Genomic DNA, 14,237 nt, shown 5'->3' with positions numbered 1-14,237 from the left:
GAGAGACCGTGGCCGCTTCTGACAGCACGTGCGGCTTCCATGTGCCGCCATCCGATGAATTTACAATAAGAGCTTGAGCCACACAGACTCCTGAAAGAGGAAACTCTTATTACTGATGCACTCTGGTCGTTTCCTTACCGATCTCTCCAGCTCAGATCTCTTTTTCCAATTTAATCCACTTCACACCAGCTCTCAGATTGATCTTTCTATTGAATCACCACTCTGGTGCACCTACCCTCCTAAATCATTCCAAACTCCTTAGCCCAATTTTCCCAAATCTTTATTTCCTTGATGATTCTGTCATATCAATGTACCATCTATATTATTACTTCCTGAATATTGATTAAATTGCCTCATTTCCTTTGCATCACTGTAAGCAATATTATAATTACTGTTTACCTATTTTCAATGTACATGAATATAAACACCTAACTTTAAAATGACCATCATGTACCACCAGAAATCATCTTGTGAATCCCCTCGTGGTACCACACTTTGGGAAACATGATTCAAGGCCTGCCCGTGGCTCCCACCAGGCGCCCTTCACGTACCTTGCACTCCGGCAAAAATGGACGGTTCACCTTTCCCTGCACACACTGCCCACGCCCATGTTTGTCCCACCACCCGTCTCTGCCTTTCGAATCATGTTAATCACTTAAAGGCCAGCCCTCCGATGCCCTCCACTGCTGAGGCCTTCCCCGACTCTCCCGGCCTGAGGGCGTCTCGCCTCTCTGAACCCTCACTGCACTTAGAGCACTGGGTACTTCTCACTTAGGACTCAGTGTTGGTCTTGAAATAGGAGGTTTGGGTAGACGCCTTCTCCTCTTTCAGAACATCCGCAGGCTTTCTGAGACCGTAGCTGGTCATTTTACAGAGGGTCTGGCTCAGTTAACACTTATTGAATGAATGTATCCCCCCTCACTATTCAGTCTTCTCTTTGGTAAAACGCAAATCTGACGTCATTCTCCTGCTTCTCACAAAATAAAGTTCCAATAACTTAGCAGACATAAAGAGAAAATGTCCTTCACAATTTGGCCCCAAATGTCATTTTATCCACTCTGCTATCTCCCCGCTCTCCTCCCAGCCACACAGTCAGTCTCTAGCCACACCCAACTCCTTGCTGTCTCTTTGTCTAGTCTCCCTACCAGCAGCCCATGAAACGTACTTCCTCTCTACCAAACTCCAACTCAGTCCTCAAGTGTTAGCTAAAATGGCCTCTCTTCCTTGAAGCCTTTCCTAGCTCTCCTCTGTGTTCCCAAATCATTCTATACATTTTTTTAAACATCTTTATTGGAGTATAATTGCTTTACAATGGTGTGTTAGTTTCTGCTTTATAACAAAGTGAATCAGCTATATGTATACATATATCCCCATATCTCCTCCCTCTTGCGTCTCCCTCCCCCCCTCCCTATCCCATCCCTCTAGGTGGTCACAAAGCACTGAACTGATCTCCCTGTGCTATGAGGCTGCTTCCCACTAGCTATCTATTTTACATTTGGTAGTGTATGTATGTCCATGCCACACTTTCAATTCATCCTAGCTTACCCTTTCCTCTCCCCTTTTACTGAAGCACTTGTCAATGATATTAGAGTTTCTCCTTTAAAATACTGTTGTTTCCTTTAGCCCATTAGCTCCCATAAGCAGGTATCTTATTCAATATCCCCAGTGCCTAGCGCAGTGCCTGGCACATAGTAGGTACTCAACATTGGTGAATGATCAATGCAAGGGTAAGAATGTAAGCTCTCTAGCCAGACCTCTGGGATTTGAAACCAAACATTGTCACTGTTTATCTTGGGAATGTTACTTAACTCCTCTGTACCTCAGTTTCCTCATTTTTAAAATGGTAATAACTCATACAGTTGTCTTAAGAATTAACTGAGTTAATAACTGTAATGAGCTTAGAATAGAGCTCTACACACTACATGCTCAATAAAGTCTGTTATTTACATTATTCCCATCAAAAACTCTGTGACTGGATGGGTCTCATGTAGTTCTTGCGTAGCTAGCTTGAACATGGACTGCCCCATGAATTTTCCATGTTTGTAAATGACAGCAAAGTTTTGCTTCTAAATTCCTAAAAAGTCTTTAGCAGTTGGGTGAAGAAGAAGAAACATGGCCAAATGGGATTCATTATGGATAAAGTGATAATGTGAGTGCAGGAAGATGGAAGTATTTCAAGATACACACCTAAGACAATGGGCATTTATGAGTTGAAAGCACCTTGGTGAGAAATCTGGGCACCTGGGATCTGGCCTTACCTTAACCACCAACAAACCACATGACCTCCCTGGACCTCAGTTTCCCCAGCTGTACAATGAGGAGATTAGAATGATTGATCTTTAGGGTCCCTTCCAACTCTTATGTTCTCCTTAAAAGAATCTTAAAAGGCTTTCTAGTTAGTTCCCTCATGTCTTCACCAGTTAACATCACTAAACTACCAGATACCATAAAAGTAAACCAAGCGTCATTTGCCTCAAGAGTTCCCCTGTCAACCCTCCTTTAATATTATTTTTAAACTGATTAAGCTTGCTTTCCATGTTTAGTGGGAAAACTGTGGTTGTCTATTTATTCAGATATACAGTAAGCCCCTACATACGAACGAGCTCCATTCCGAGAGCACGTTTGTAAGTCCAATTTGTTCATAAGTAAAACGAAGTGAGCCTAGGTACCCAACTAACACAATCGGCTACATGGTACTGTACTATAATAGGTTTATAATACTTTTCACACAAATAATACATTAAAAAAACACAAAAGATAAATAAAACATTTTTAATCTTATGGTACAGTACCTTGAAAAGTATAGTAGTACAGTACAACAGCTGGCATACAGGGGCACGTTTGCATCTTTGAAAGTTCGCAACTTGAATGTTCATATGTAAGAGACTTACTGTACCCATATATTTTCTGTTTTCTTTGCTCTTCATTTCTCCTAGCATCTCTGACTGTCCAGCTGGGACCATTTTCCTTCTGCCTGAAATACATTTTTATTTATTTATTTATTTATTTATTTATTGGCTGCATTGGGTCTTCATTGCCATGCGACAGCTTTCTCTAGTTGTGGTGAGTGGGGGCTACTCTTCATTACGATGCATGGGCTTCTTATTGCAGTGGCTTCTCTTGTTGTGGAGCACAGGCTCTAGGTGCGCAGGCTTCAGTAGTTGTGGCATGTGGGCTCAGTAGTTGTGGCTCACGGGCTCAGTAGTTGTGGCTTGCGGGCTCTAGAGTACAGGCTCAGTAGTTATGGCGCATGGGCTTAGTTGCTCCGCAGCATGTGGGATCTTCCTGGTCCAGGGCTCGAACCCATGTCCCCTGCCTTCAGGGCTGGCGGACTCTTAACCACTGCACCATCAGGGACGCCCCTGAAATACATTTTGTAGTATTTTCTTTAATGCAGGTCTTTCAGTGGCAAAGGCTATTTCTATTGGCCTGAAAATATTTTTGTTTCTTGTAGTCTTGAAGGTTATTTTTGCTGCCTACAAATTCCTAGAATGGCAGTTATTTTTTTCAGGACACTGAAGGTATCATTCCACACTCAGAAGGGTGCAAACAAGCAACTTTGTCCTTTCTCACCACGTACCCAGGAAATCTGCTCTGCAGCACTCACCTTTGCCACCCCTGCATGAAATCTCAGGCAGTTCCCAAAGCTTTCCTGGTCCCTTCCAGTTAATAAGAGTCCCAGTCCAGAATAATTCAAATCTCCAGCTCCTCATTCCATCTAAGACTTCCCCCAGCCCTAGCCTGGGCCTATCTGAGACTAAGAAGCCTGAAGGGAAGAGACTGTGGTAACTCCCATTTCTTTACCCCATCCTCCCCCTCCCCAACTCTCCGGGGTCAAGTACCCAAAGCAAGCAAAGGAAAGAAGGTCTTACTTGACCCCTAGAGGTAGCACGTGTCCACATTAGTTGCTTTCTCTCAAGGGCTACTTTGCAAGGTCTCTGAAACCCCCTCCCCATCTTTAGCTCTCTTGATTTGGGTAAGGCCCCTTCCAGCCATGCAATCATGAATATCCCTTAAGCCCCTGGCTTCTAACTGTCCCCACCTCTGCTGGGAACTCCTCTTGCACAAGGTCTCTTTTAGGACATCCCAAGTCCAGGTCTCTCCAAAGGGCCCATGTCTGGTCCACTGGAAACACTTGTGTCATTAGGTCCTGTCATTCTCATTGTAGCCCTATCATGAGTCAAGGACCAGTTCTCTGTTCCCCAAACTCCAGGGGACATACATCAAGCCCTCCAGGGGTTTTCTTGAAGCTTCTTACAGCTGACTTGAAGTTGGGGAAGGAAAGCATCCCCTCCCTCACTGCTCTCCTTGGTGGAGTGCGACTGACCCTCTCTTTTCAATCTGTCAATGTACTCTTAGCCTCCTCTTAGCCAAGATGATAAGGGATGCCCTTGGGTGGCAGAACCAGGTTTCATTCCATCTTTTTGCAAGTCCTACATAGTGTGGTGATTATTATTTTGGATGTGTCTGTGAGGAGGTGTCTATGTTCAGATTAACATTTGATTGGTAGACTGAGTAGAGCAGGTTGCCTCCCTAATGTGGGCAGGCCTCGTATAATCAGTTGAAGACCAAAATAGAACAAAAAGTTTGAGTAAGAGGGAACTCCTCCTGCCTGACTTCCTTGAGCTGTGTGGTCTTTTCCTGCCTTCAGACGCCAACTGAAACAATCAGATCTTCTTGGATCTTGGGCCTACCAGCTTTTGGACTGGACCTACACCATTGGCTCTCCGGGGTCTCCAGCCTGAGCACTGCAGATCTTGGGACTTCTCAGCCTCCAAATGACATGCACCAACTCCTTATAATATATATACACATACATCCTGTTGGTTCTCTTTCTCTAGAGAACCCTGCCTATGCAGATAATCTTTCATTTTGCTTTAGAATGTAAGGGTCCTTAAGTACCTATGACTTTGCCCTCAGTATTTTGGGACTTCTGCTGAAACTTAGAAACAAAAAGAAAAGTCACATTAAAATAATACCAGATGATTATTTGGTAAATTTTAATTAATTAATTTCCTAATTCAGATGATTCAAATGAGAATCATCTAGAAGATACAATAAACATTCAGACTTAGAACTTATACCTGAGTTGGTTATGTTCCTCTCCTTCCTCCATCCCCCTATAAAAGTGAAAATTAAAATGAGTATTCCCTACTCCTAAGGTTGTCCTATGGAAACAATCAATTATCCTTTGAGTTTGCCCCCTTCTCCTGTTTCATAGTCCTCTCTTGCTTCCCACATGCCTGCACAAGCACGTATGCACGCCTTCCTCTCACCAGCAAACACCAGAAGCTGAAAAATAATGAGAGGAAGCCATAGCTGCCTGAATGCTGCTGGGAGAACATTGTGAGAGGAGAGCTCAGTAACCTGTAACCATGGAGATAGTTTGTAATTAGCAAACCAAGGCCCTCACCTTCCTTCCTTCTCTAGGTATCCAGACATGGTTGGTTTAGAAACCCTGAGCCCACAGACTATTTTCCAGTAACAACTGCATAGCAACAGGATTAATATGCTGCAAACCCAGCAGTCAAAACACTGCTCATGTCCTGCTTATCAAAATCAACAGTGGGCACATTGGGCTTCTTTTTCCAGCACTAGGGCAGACTTGATATCCTGAACTACCTTCTCCATTGAAACTAAGCACTGGAGAAAATATTTAAGCATCTTTTAAAAAACACATTGCTTAGCTAGCACAAAAGGAAGGGAATCTACAACGGCCAAAATGAAGTGAAAGCAAGAACCCGAGGAAGTAAGCAGCTACCAAGACCAGCTTTGGCCCCGAGTTTCTGTTTCAACAGTTGCAAAGACTTGGGGTTCATGAAGTAAAGCCTGAGATCCCACTAAGGTAAGGAGTCTATTAGGAGACCCCACCCAAACCTCGTGCCCCCTCCCAAGGGCTACACCTTCAAGGTACGAGTAGATAGGAAAAAACCCCATCATGCAAAAGGCTATGTATTTATTTTGATCATGGTGAGTAGGGGGAAATCTCCCCAGGGAACTTGTAAAGCCAGCCTGTAAATACATTTGTTATCTGAATTAATACTCTGTGGTAGTGCCTTAAGATGATTTGCAGAAGTCAAAGTATACCCTCTCTGGGGGAACAAAACCTCAAATGAGGACTCAAAGAATCTCGACAATTTTCCAAGGAAAATGAGCAGCTTACAGTAAGAAAAGAAAGAAGAAAGAAATCACACAATACACAAGGAGGCGAGACACAAAATTCCAAGCAGCATATTCCACAGCCAGCAAAATCAGATGACAGTTCAAATATTGGGATTAGGAGACACAGAAGACAAAATCTTTCTACAACTCCACGCTTACCTATTTTCTCCTGTCTCCAGATGTAAATCCCCACCAGCGCTCTGGCTCTCAGCCACCTTCTATTTCTTCCGAGACTCTGCCCTTGCTTTACTTCTTGTTCAACCTTTCTTTCTCCGTAGACACCTTCCTCAAGGACTAAGAACATGTCCAGATCTTTCCCATCAAGGAAGGAAGGAAAGAAAAAAGGAAAACTTGCTTCCCCTTCATCTTGCTCCATCCCTTTAGCTAAGCTTCCTGAAAGAGCAATCATAGTGAGCTCCCCACTCTGCTTTCACTCCTAAACTGCAGTCTGGCTCCAGCACAGCCGCCTCCGCTATTCTGAAATAGCTCTTACACCAGTTGTCAAGGCCCTAAATTACCATAATACCAATTCCAGTGAACTATAATCCACCTATTATTGCTGAGGTATTTGTACGGTGGCCATTGCCTCCTCAGAAGCTCTTTTCTCCCTCGGCCTCCGTGACATCACTTTCCTCTGAGTTTTCTCTTACCTCTCTGGTCATTTCTTCCCAGTCTACTTTGAGTCTACATCTCTGCCCACTTCCTAAATTGCTGTTGTTCTTAAGTTTCTGTTCTCAACACTTTTCACATTCTCCCTGGCCTTATCATCCATCCTCGTGGCCTAAAACAGCCTTCTATCTCCGGGGCATGCATATAACGGCAATGTAAGAAATCTTTCCAGAGGGTACTCCCACGTGAATAGTTCTAAAAGAATCAATTTTCCAGATCCTCAATTTCCACGTGTATTCCTTCCTAGAATCAATCTGCCTGAGAATATGCCTGTGATCAAGGTGTCTTCCCTCACAAGCTACCTCTCACTCATCTGAAATCCTATTACAGTACATTTCTCCTGAGCTTATATAAAAATCTTTTGGCCAGCAACTTGAAAAATTCCTTAGGTACTGAGACCACTAACAATGACATTAATATAGTGAATGACTATAACATGGGTAGCAAATGCTCTTGTAAGTTAGAAGGGTTCCAACTATGCTTTAAATAAATTTGAAGAAACACTAAAGTTGTCAGCTGATTGATCATTAGAAATAGTTTTTGATTTAAATTTATTTATTTATTTATTTTTTGCCTGTGTTGGGTCTTCGTTTCTGTGCGAGGGCTTTCTCTAATTGTGGCAAGCAAGGGTCACTCTTCATCGCGGTGCGCGGGCCTCTCGCTATCGCGGCCTCTCTTGTTGTGGAGCACAGGCTCCAGACGCGCAGGCTCAGTAATTGTGGCTCACGGGCCCAGTTGCTCTGCAGAATATGGGATCTTCCCAGACCAGGGCTCGACCCCGTGTCCCCTGCATTGGCAGGCAGATTCTCAACCACTGCGCCACCAGGGAAGCCCCTAGAAATAGTTTCTGATGATAGATCAGTATGTGAATTGGGGCATACAATTCAGAAGGGGTTTAAAGAATTGATTGGCATTGCTATAACAACTCCTTCCATCCTCATCTACTTATTTGTCTAAACAAAGTTTCTTAGCATTAATATCAAAGCAATAAAAAATATTAAGGGAATTTATGCTGAGCCCTGTGTTGTTCTAGCAATAAGGAATATTCATTCATGGATACATGAACTAATAGAAAAAAATCCCAACCCCACCAATCTCACTAACAGATGCATTTCCAGTAATATTTTATGTTTAATGATTGATTATTTATATTGTATTTGTTATTTTAATTAATTGTATGCTAAGAATAATTTTAATGATAACTCAGCCTAGAAGAAATTAATTAACACTCAGAGCCTTATGGTCTCAGAAGGAAACATTAATTTCTTTTATTAAACATATAATAATATTTGTTTGAACAAGTATAAAAGAACATTCAAGAAAAATCTTTCACACATAAAAATGCATTGCTTTGGGATTACACTTCATGGAAAAAGTGAAATAAAATACAAGTTTAAGGAGAAGAAAGAAAGACATAAAGCTTTCACCATATTAAAGAGGAGCTTTTTCACGTACTTTTTAAAATAGATGATGCATATATACAAATGTTAAATCATTATGTTGTACATCCAAAATTAATATAATGTTGCATGTCAATTATACCTCAATTTAAAAAATTATTTTGGGGCTTCCCTGGTGGCACAGTGGCTGAGAGTCCACCTGACGATGCAGGGGACACGGGTTCGTGCCCCGGTCTGGGAGAATCCCACATGCCGTGGAGCGGCTGGGCCCATGAGCCATGGCTGCTGAGCCTGCACGTCCGGAGCCTGTGCTCCGCAACAGGAGAGGCCACAACAGTGAGAGGCCCGCATACCGCAAAAAAAAAAAAAAAAAAAATATTTTGAATTAAGTTTCTCATCAATGAGGAATGTTTAAAAATTGAAGATACCATCATCTACAAGTCTTGATCAAAAATTTCATGTTGTGATTTCAAATATCAAATCTGATTAAAAAAAAATGGACGATGGTTGGTAGCCGATCACACTGGTATTTAGTTTCTATTGAATGCATTAAAATGAGGGATGTGACCATTTTCTTTTAAAATGTCAAAATTTGAAATACATCAGAAATGACATCTTTTGCATATACTCAAACTTATAATAAATAATTTTATATGTCTACCACGTGTGAGGGTAAATACTGTACAATTCCATTTATATAATATTGTGTAACAGGAAAAACTAATCTATAGTAAAAAAAAAAAATCAAAACAGTAGTTTTCTTTAGGAGAGGTGGGGTCATGGATTGACTGGGAAAAGGTACAAGGGAACTTTTCAGTGGTGATAGTAATGTCCTATGCCTTAATACGGTTTGGAGTTAGAAAGGCAAAAGTATTTGTCAAAAATCATCAAAGGTATGCTTAAAATGTGAACATTTCATTCAGATAAATTTTATCTAAAAAAAGAAAGACTATAAGCAAATATTTGAACTCTAGTTACTGTTATTCATTCTGAAGAGTTTAGGGGTAAAATATATTGTCTAAAATTCATCTGGAAATGCATAAAAAATAAGATAGGCTGACAAATGGACAGATGAAGAGGTAAGTAATGTAACTAAAGTAAAAAAAAATTTTTTTAAGTTCAAATGTTTTTATTCAAACTATTTGTTGTAGTTCCAAAAAACTATGATTTTCACCATAAGGGCTACTTGAAGAAGGCTTTCTATATTCTTTGACGTAAACAGACATTTGCTAAACGGAGATGACAGTTGGTGTGAATTTTAAAATTTTAAATGCAGCTTATTTCTTAAATTAGAATAATATCTGCAATGATACAAACTGAAGATTGAATCTGATAAAGTATAATATTAAATCTGATTTGTTATGAGTAAAAATGCTGGTATATTACATTTTTGGGTGTACTATGCTACTAAAATGCCTTAAGGGTAATTTGAGGATGCAGATGGAATTATATGACTTTTAATAAACTGGAAATAAGTTACGTATGGGTGTGCTTGACTGACATATGCCTTACCGACAGTATGTCACAAAAATAGAAATATACAAAAATGTTATACATCACTAGATATTGATTCTTGTAAATCATGATAAAATTTCTGATTGGAATATTTTTTATAACATCTTTATTGGAGTATGATTGCTTTACAATGGTGTGTTAGTTTCTGCTTTATAACAAAGTGAATCAGCTATAGTAGAATCTAGGTGGTGAGTATATGGTGTTCACTGCTCAATTCTTTCAACTTTTTTGTATGCCTGAAAATATTCATAATAAAATATTGGGGGAAATGTGCAAGGGAGAACATATTTTTTCATAATTCTTTTAGGGAACATGTGAGCAAAAGTTTGGAGACCACTGGTTTCTATTATCAACATTTGCTGATGAATCTTTAACTTAAACTTACAGTCCAAACCTCTCCCCAGAATCTCAATCATATTTCCATTTGTCTCCTGGACACATTATCTGGATTTCCCATCACATTTAAAACTCAACAGATCTAAACATGAATTTATTGTCTTCACATGTCAGTTAAAATATCATCAGCTAAAAGTAACAGAATATAAGTGTCAAACAAAATGAGGGTTATTTTTCCTACATAACAAGAAACCTGGAGATAGGTGCCTGCTGGTGTTGGTTCAGCAGTTCAATGATATCCTGGCTGGCAGGTCTGCAATTCTCTTGGCCTTTCCTCATAGTCACAAAATGTTCTACAGCTCTAGGCATCATGCCTGAGTTCAAGACAGGAAAAGAGGGAAGGAAGCAATGCCAGTGACAATTGAATCTTTTTTTTTTTTTAAATAAATAAATTTATTTATTTATTTATTATTTTTGGCTGCGTTGGGTCTTCATTGCTGCACACAGGCTTTCTCTAGTCGCGGCGAGCAGGGTCTGCCCTTCATTGCAGTGCATGGGCTTCTCATTGTGGTGGTTTTTCTTGTTGTGGAGCACGGGCTCTAGGCTCACGGACTTTAGTGGCTGTGGCGCGTGGGCTCAGTAGTTGTAGCTCGTGGGTTCTAGAGCGCAGGCTCAGTAGTTGTGGCACACAGGCTTAGTTGCTCTGCAGCATGTGGGATCTTCCTGGACGAGTGCTCAAACCTGTGTCCCCTGCATTGGCAGGCAGATTCTTAACCACTGCACCACGAGGGAAGTCCCACAACTGAACCATTTACCAAGACAATTTCAGGTTTTCCAGTAACCTCCCAACAGACTTCCACATAAATCCCATTAATCAGAACTGTGTCCTACTACCACCCCTACCTGCAAAGGATACCAGGAAGCAAGTACTTAACCTTCCTAGCCCCTAAATTGGACATAGGATTGGGTGACAGGTGAGCCCACCTACAGTATCTGTAACATTCTCCCCAAAACCTGCTCCATCGTCTATAAGCTCTATCTGTGTTAATGGTTCCATGATCTGCCTGGTTACTCACCCAAGTAAGAAACCCAGGAGTCATCATTTCCTCTCTTTCCCCTCCTATCCCTATATCCAATCTGTCTTGATCTTTCATCAAGCTTTTGAATACCTCTGAAATCTGAGCCTCCTTCCTAAACCCATTGCCACTGTCTTGGTTCAGGTTCTCATTTCTTACCTGAACTGCAATAGTAGTCTCTTAATTAGTCTCAAGCCTTAACTTCAAAGCATCCTCCATGCAGCCCCAATTTGACTAAAAATAGAAATCTAACCATCTTATGCCCTGCTTTAGCTCCTGTCTCTGGCTTTGCATAATGTCTAGTTTAAAGGCTAACTTCCTTATTTAATTTAATGTAGTCTCCTACTTTCATATAATGATGTACTCTTGAACACGTGTTATCAGTTAGGATGTCCTAGTCCTGTCAAGGGTCAGCTCCCCTAAGACACAGCTTTGTTGAAGGGTGGGTGGCTGGGGAAGTCTACACTCAAAATCTATATCTGTTACGTTAGGCAGGCAACCCTCTGTCTCTAATGCATGTGTGCTAAAATTGTAGTGTGAAAGAATAATAGATTTATAATAGGGGTTCTGTTCCCAGAGGGTCGAGAATGTATTTTGTCTTAGAGACATAAAATTCAACAATATATTTAAAGTATCATAGCATTGTTGTTCATTTAGTTCAGAGATTTACTGAACGCCTACCATGTACTGGACACTATTCTTTAGTTCTTTTCTTTTTGGATAGATCAGAGAGGACAATAAGTGTTTGACTGAAACTAAAGATGTGCCTCTTTCTGCATTCCTAATGACTTCCATCTCTGCCTCTATTTCACTATTTGGGGCTTATACTTATTACCAGAAGCCACACATTCATTTTTCTGTCTTCTCTTCATTTTCATAAGTTAAAATTCATGAGATATTCAAACAAGTGTCCAAAGACACAGATGGTAAAGACGGCAACATGGTGGAAACTGACTGGTAGAGTACAACACAGTGATAGCTAACCCTTATATTGTACTTACTTACTCTGTGCCAGACACTGTTCTAGGTACTTTACAAATATTAACTCATTAACCTGCACAACTCCACGAGGTATGTACTAGTACCTCCATGTTGCAGATGAGGAAACTGAGGCCCCAGGACAGCTTGGCACTTTTGTGAGCTGACTGAAAGCTGTGCCCTAGCACCTTCTCCACTCACCTCCCTCTGCTCCACTTGGGCTGCTCCCCTTCTCACAGGCCCCCCAGGAGCCCCTGGCTTCTCCAGCCCTGTGCTTTGGCACCTGCGGCCCCGTCTGCTCTTCCCTTCTGCTCAGACTCGTTCAGGACTCGCTCAGGCCCACTGTCCTCAGCAAAGCCTTCCCTGCCCAGTGCCAAGAGGGCAGGCGGTGCTTACCAGAACCTTGCCCCACATCCTCACCTTGCTATAATTTGCTCATAGATCTGTCTCTACCACCAGAGCCAGTTGCAGCAGGCCTGGCTGTCTCCTCGTTGTCGAGTCCCTGAGGCTTGCTACTATCCCTGGCCTATAACGGGCACTTAAAGTTTTACTGAATTAATGCATAGGCTCCCTGGATTTTACACTTTCTTGTCGCCCCCGTACTGCCTGGCACCACATGTTGCAGACACTTAGTCATTCGGAGTGGGAGCCTGGTTTCCCCACCAGACCCCTAACTTAATAAAATAAAGAGAAACAAAACCTTCCCCCCTTTGCTCCCATTTCCACATCACAATAATCCCCGAGGATTTGGATTCCTTTCCAAGCTCTCCCATCAGTCGAATACAGCAGGACCCGGAGTGTCTGACTCCCCTCCAGTGGCCACGCCGAGCAGGATGGGTCGCAGTCTTCTGGGCGCAGGGAAGCCGCATCCCACGCCTTCTTCTCCCAGTTCTTGCCTATTAAGGTAAGAGTTGGAGTCGCGCGGAAGGGGCCGAGGGAGGGTCCCTTAGAAGCTGCTTCCGCGGCCTGTGCGCTCGCAAGGCGCTGGGGAATCACAACCTGGGACCGGATGCCCCGGGCCGGGTGTCCCGCGACGGGTACTGCCAGCTTCTGGGCGGCTTTGGGTCCTACTTATCTCTTCTACCCGAGGCCATCTTCCTAGTTTCCATAGCCACCAGGGCCGTGTCCTTATTCTCAACCATCACCGCAGGCCTCAAATGAGTCTTTGCACAGAGCTCTGATTAAATGAGTCTCGGGTCCCCAGTGGACGCTCCTTCCTCGCAGATGCTCCGATAACCACCGCGAGAGGGGTGCCTGCGGGGCTCGTCGCCCGGCCTGGGGAGGGAAGGAGGCGGCCTCTCGTTCCGGAGGTGAGCGGGGTACCTGCTCCTTCTGGCCGCTCGACCCCCACCCAGCGGCGCTCCCACCCATCGCCAGCCTCTTGGCTCGGGGTCCTCCCCGGCCCTCTCTCACCCTGTGCCGGCTCCAGCCCCGCCCCCCCCGCCCCCCCGCCGGCCCCGCCCAAGGCCCCTCGCGCTCCGCCCCCTCCCCGCCGGCTCCCGGCGCTGCCGGAGCTCCGAGTCCGGGCCTGGGGACTCGGGATCCCGCCGCCGGGGCCGCAGCATGGGGCGCTTCGGCGGGGCCCTGCGGTGCATCAAGTACCTGCTGCTCGGCTTCAACCTGCTCTTCTGGGTGAGACCCGGAGCGGAAAGGGCCGGGCAGGGGAGGGGGCTGGGCGGGGACGCAGGGCAGGGGGCCCCGGGGAGCTGACCGCTGCGGCTTCCGAGCCGGGCTCCTGAAGGCAGGGTGTTCAAAAAGACGGAGGGAAGAAAAAGGCAGACAAAGCGGGCGGGGTGGGGAGGGGGGGAGGGAGGGAAAGATGGAGGGGGAGAGAACCGACAGAGAGAGAGATTGAGCAATGAGAAATGGTGAAAAGGGGGGAGACCCCGTGCGGCTCTTCCCTTTGAGGAACCTCTCTGCCTCGGTTTTCATCTGGAGTCTGGTAACACCAGGTGCGGGGCCACCAGCTTCTCTGCGCACACACCCCCTTCTCGCTCTGTCTTTCCGCTGGAGCAGGGGCCCGCCAGGGCGCCGGGACTGCCAGAGGTGGTGCCCCATCCGGAGTGTGCGGAGACATCACCTGGCTGTGGCGGGCTTGTGT

At 43.9% G+C, this 14,237-nt stretch overlaps 1 protein-coding gene across 1 annotated transcript in view; it reads left to right on the top strand.

The window, feature by feature from the left end:
• The first annotated feature begins 13,641 nt into the window (after window positions 1-13,641).
• The window catches only part of TSPAN2 (tetraspanin 2), a 39,821-nt gene continuing 39,225 nt past the window's right edge, over window positions 13,642-14,237 (top strand). The window contains exon 1 of the mRNA XM_060027716.1: window positions 13,642-13,768. Coding sequence (XP_059883699.1) covers window positions 13,700-13,768 — 69 coding nt within the window. The 5' untranslated portion in view covers window positions 13,642-13,699. The remainder of the gene's footprint in view (window positions 13,769-14,237) is intronic.

The sequence above is a fragment of the Delphinus delphis genome, chromosome 1, assembly GCF_949987515.2.
Source record: "Delphinus delphis chromosome 1, mDelDel1.2, whole genome shotgun sequence".
Lineage (NCBI taxonomy): Eukaryota > Metazoa > Chordata > Mammalia > Artiodactyla > Delphinidae > Delphinus > Delphinus delphis.
This window is presented reverse-complemented; position numbering and strand designations above follow the sequence as displayed.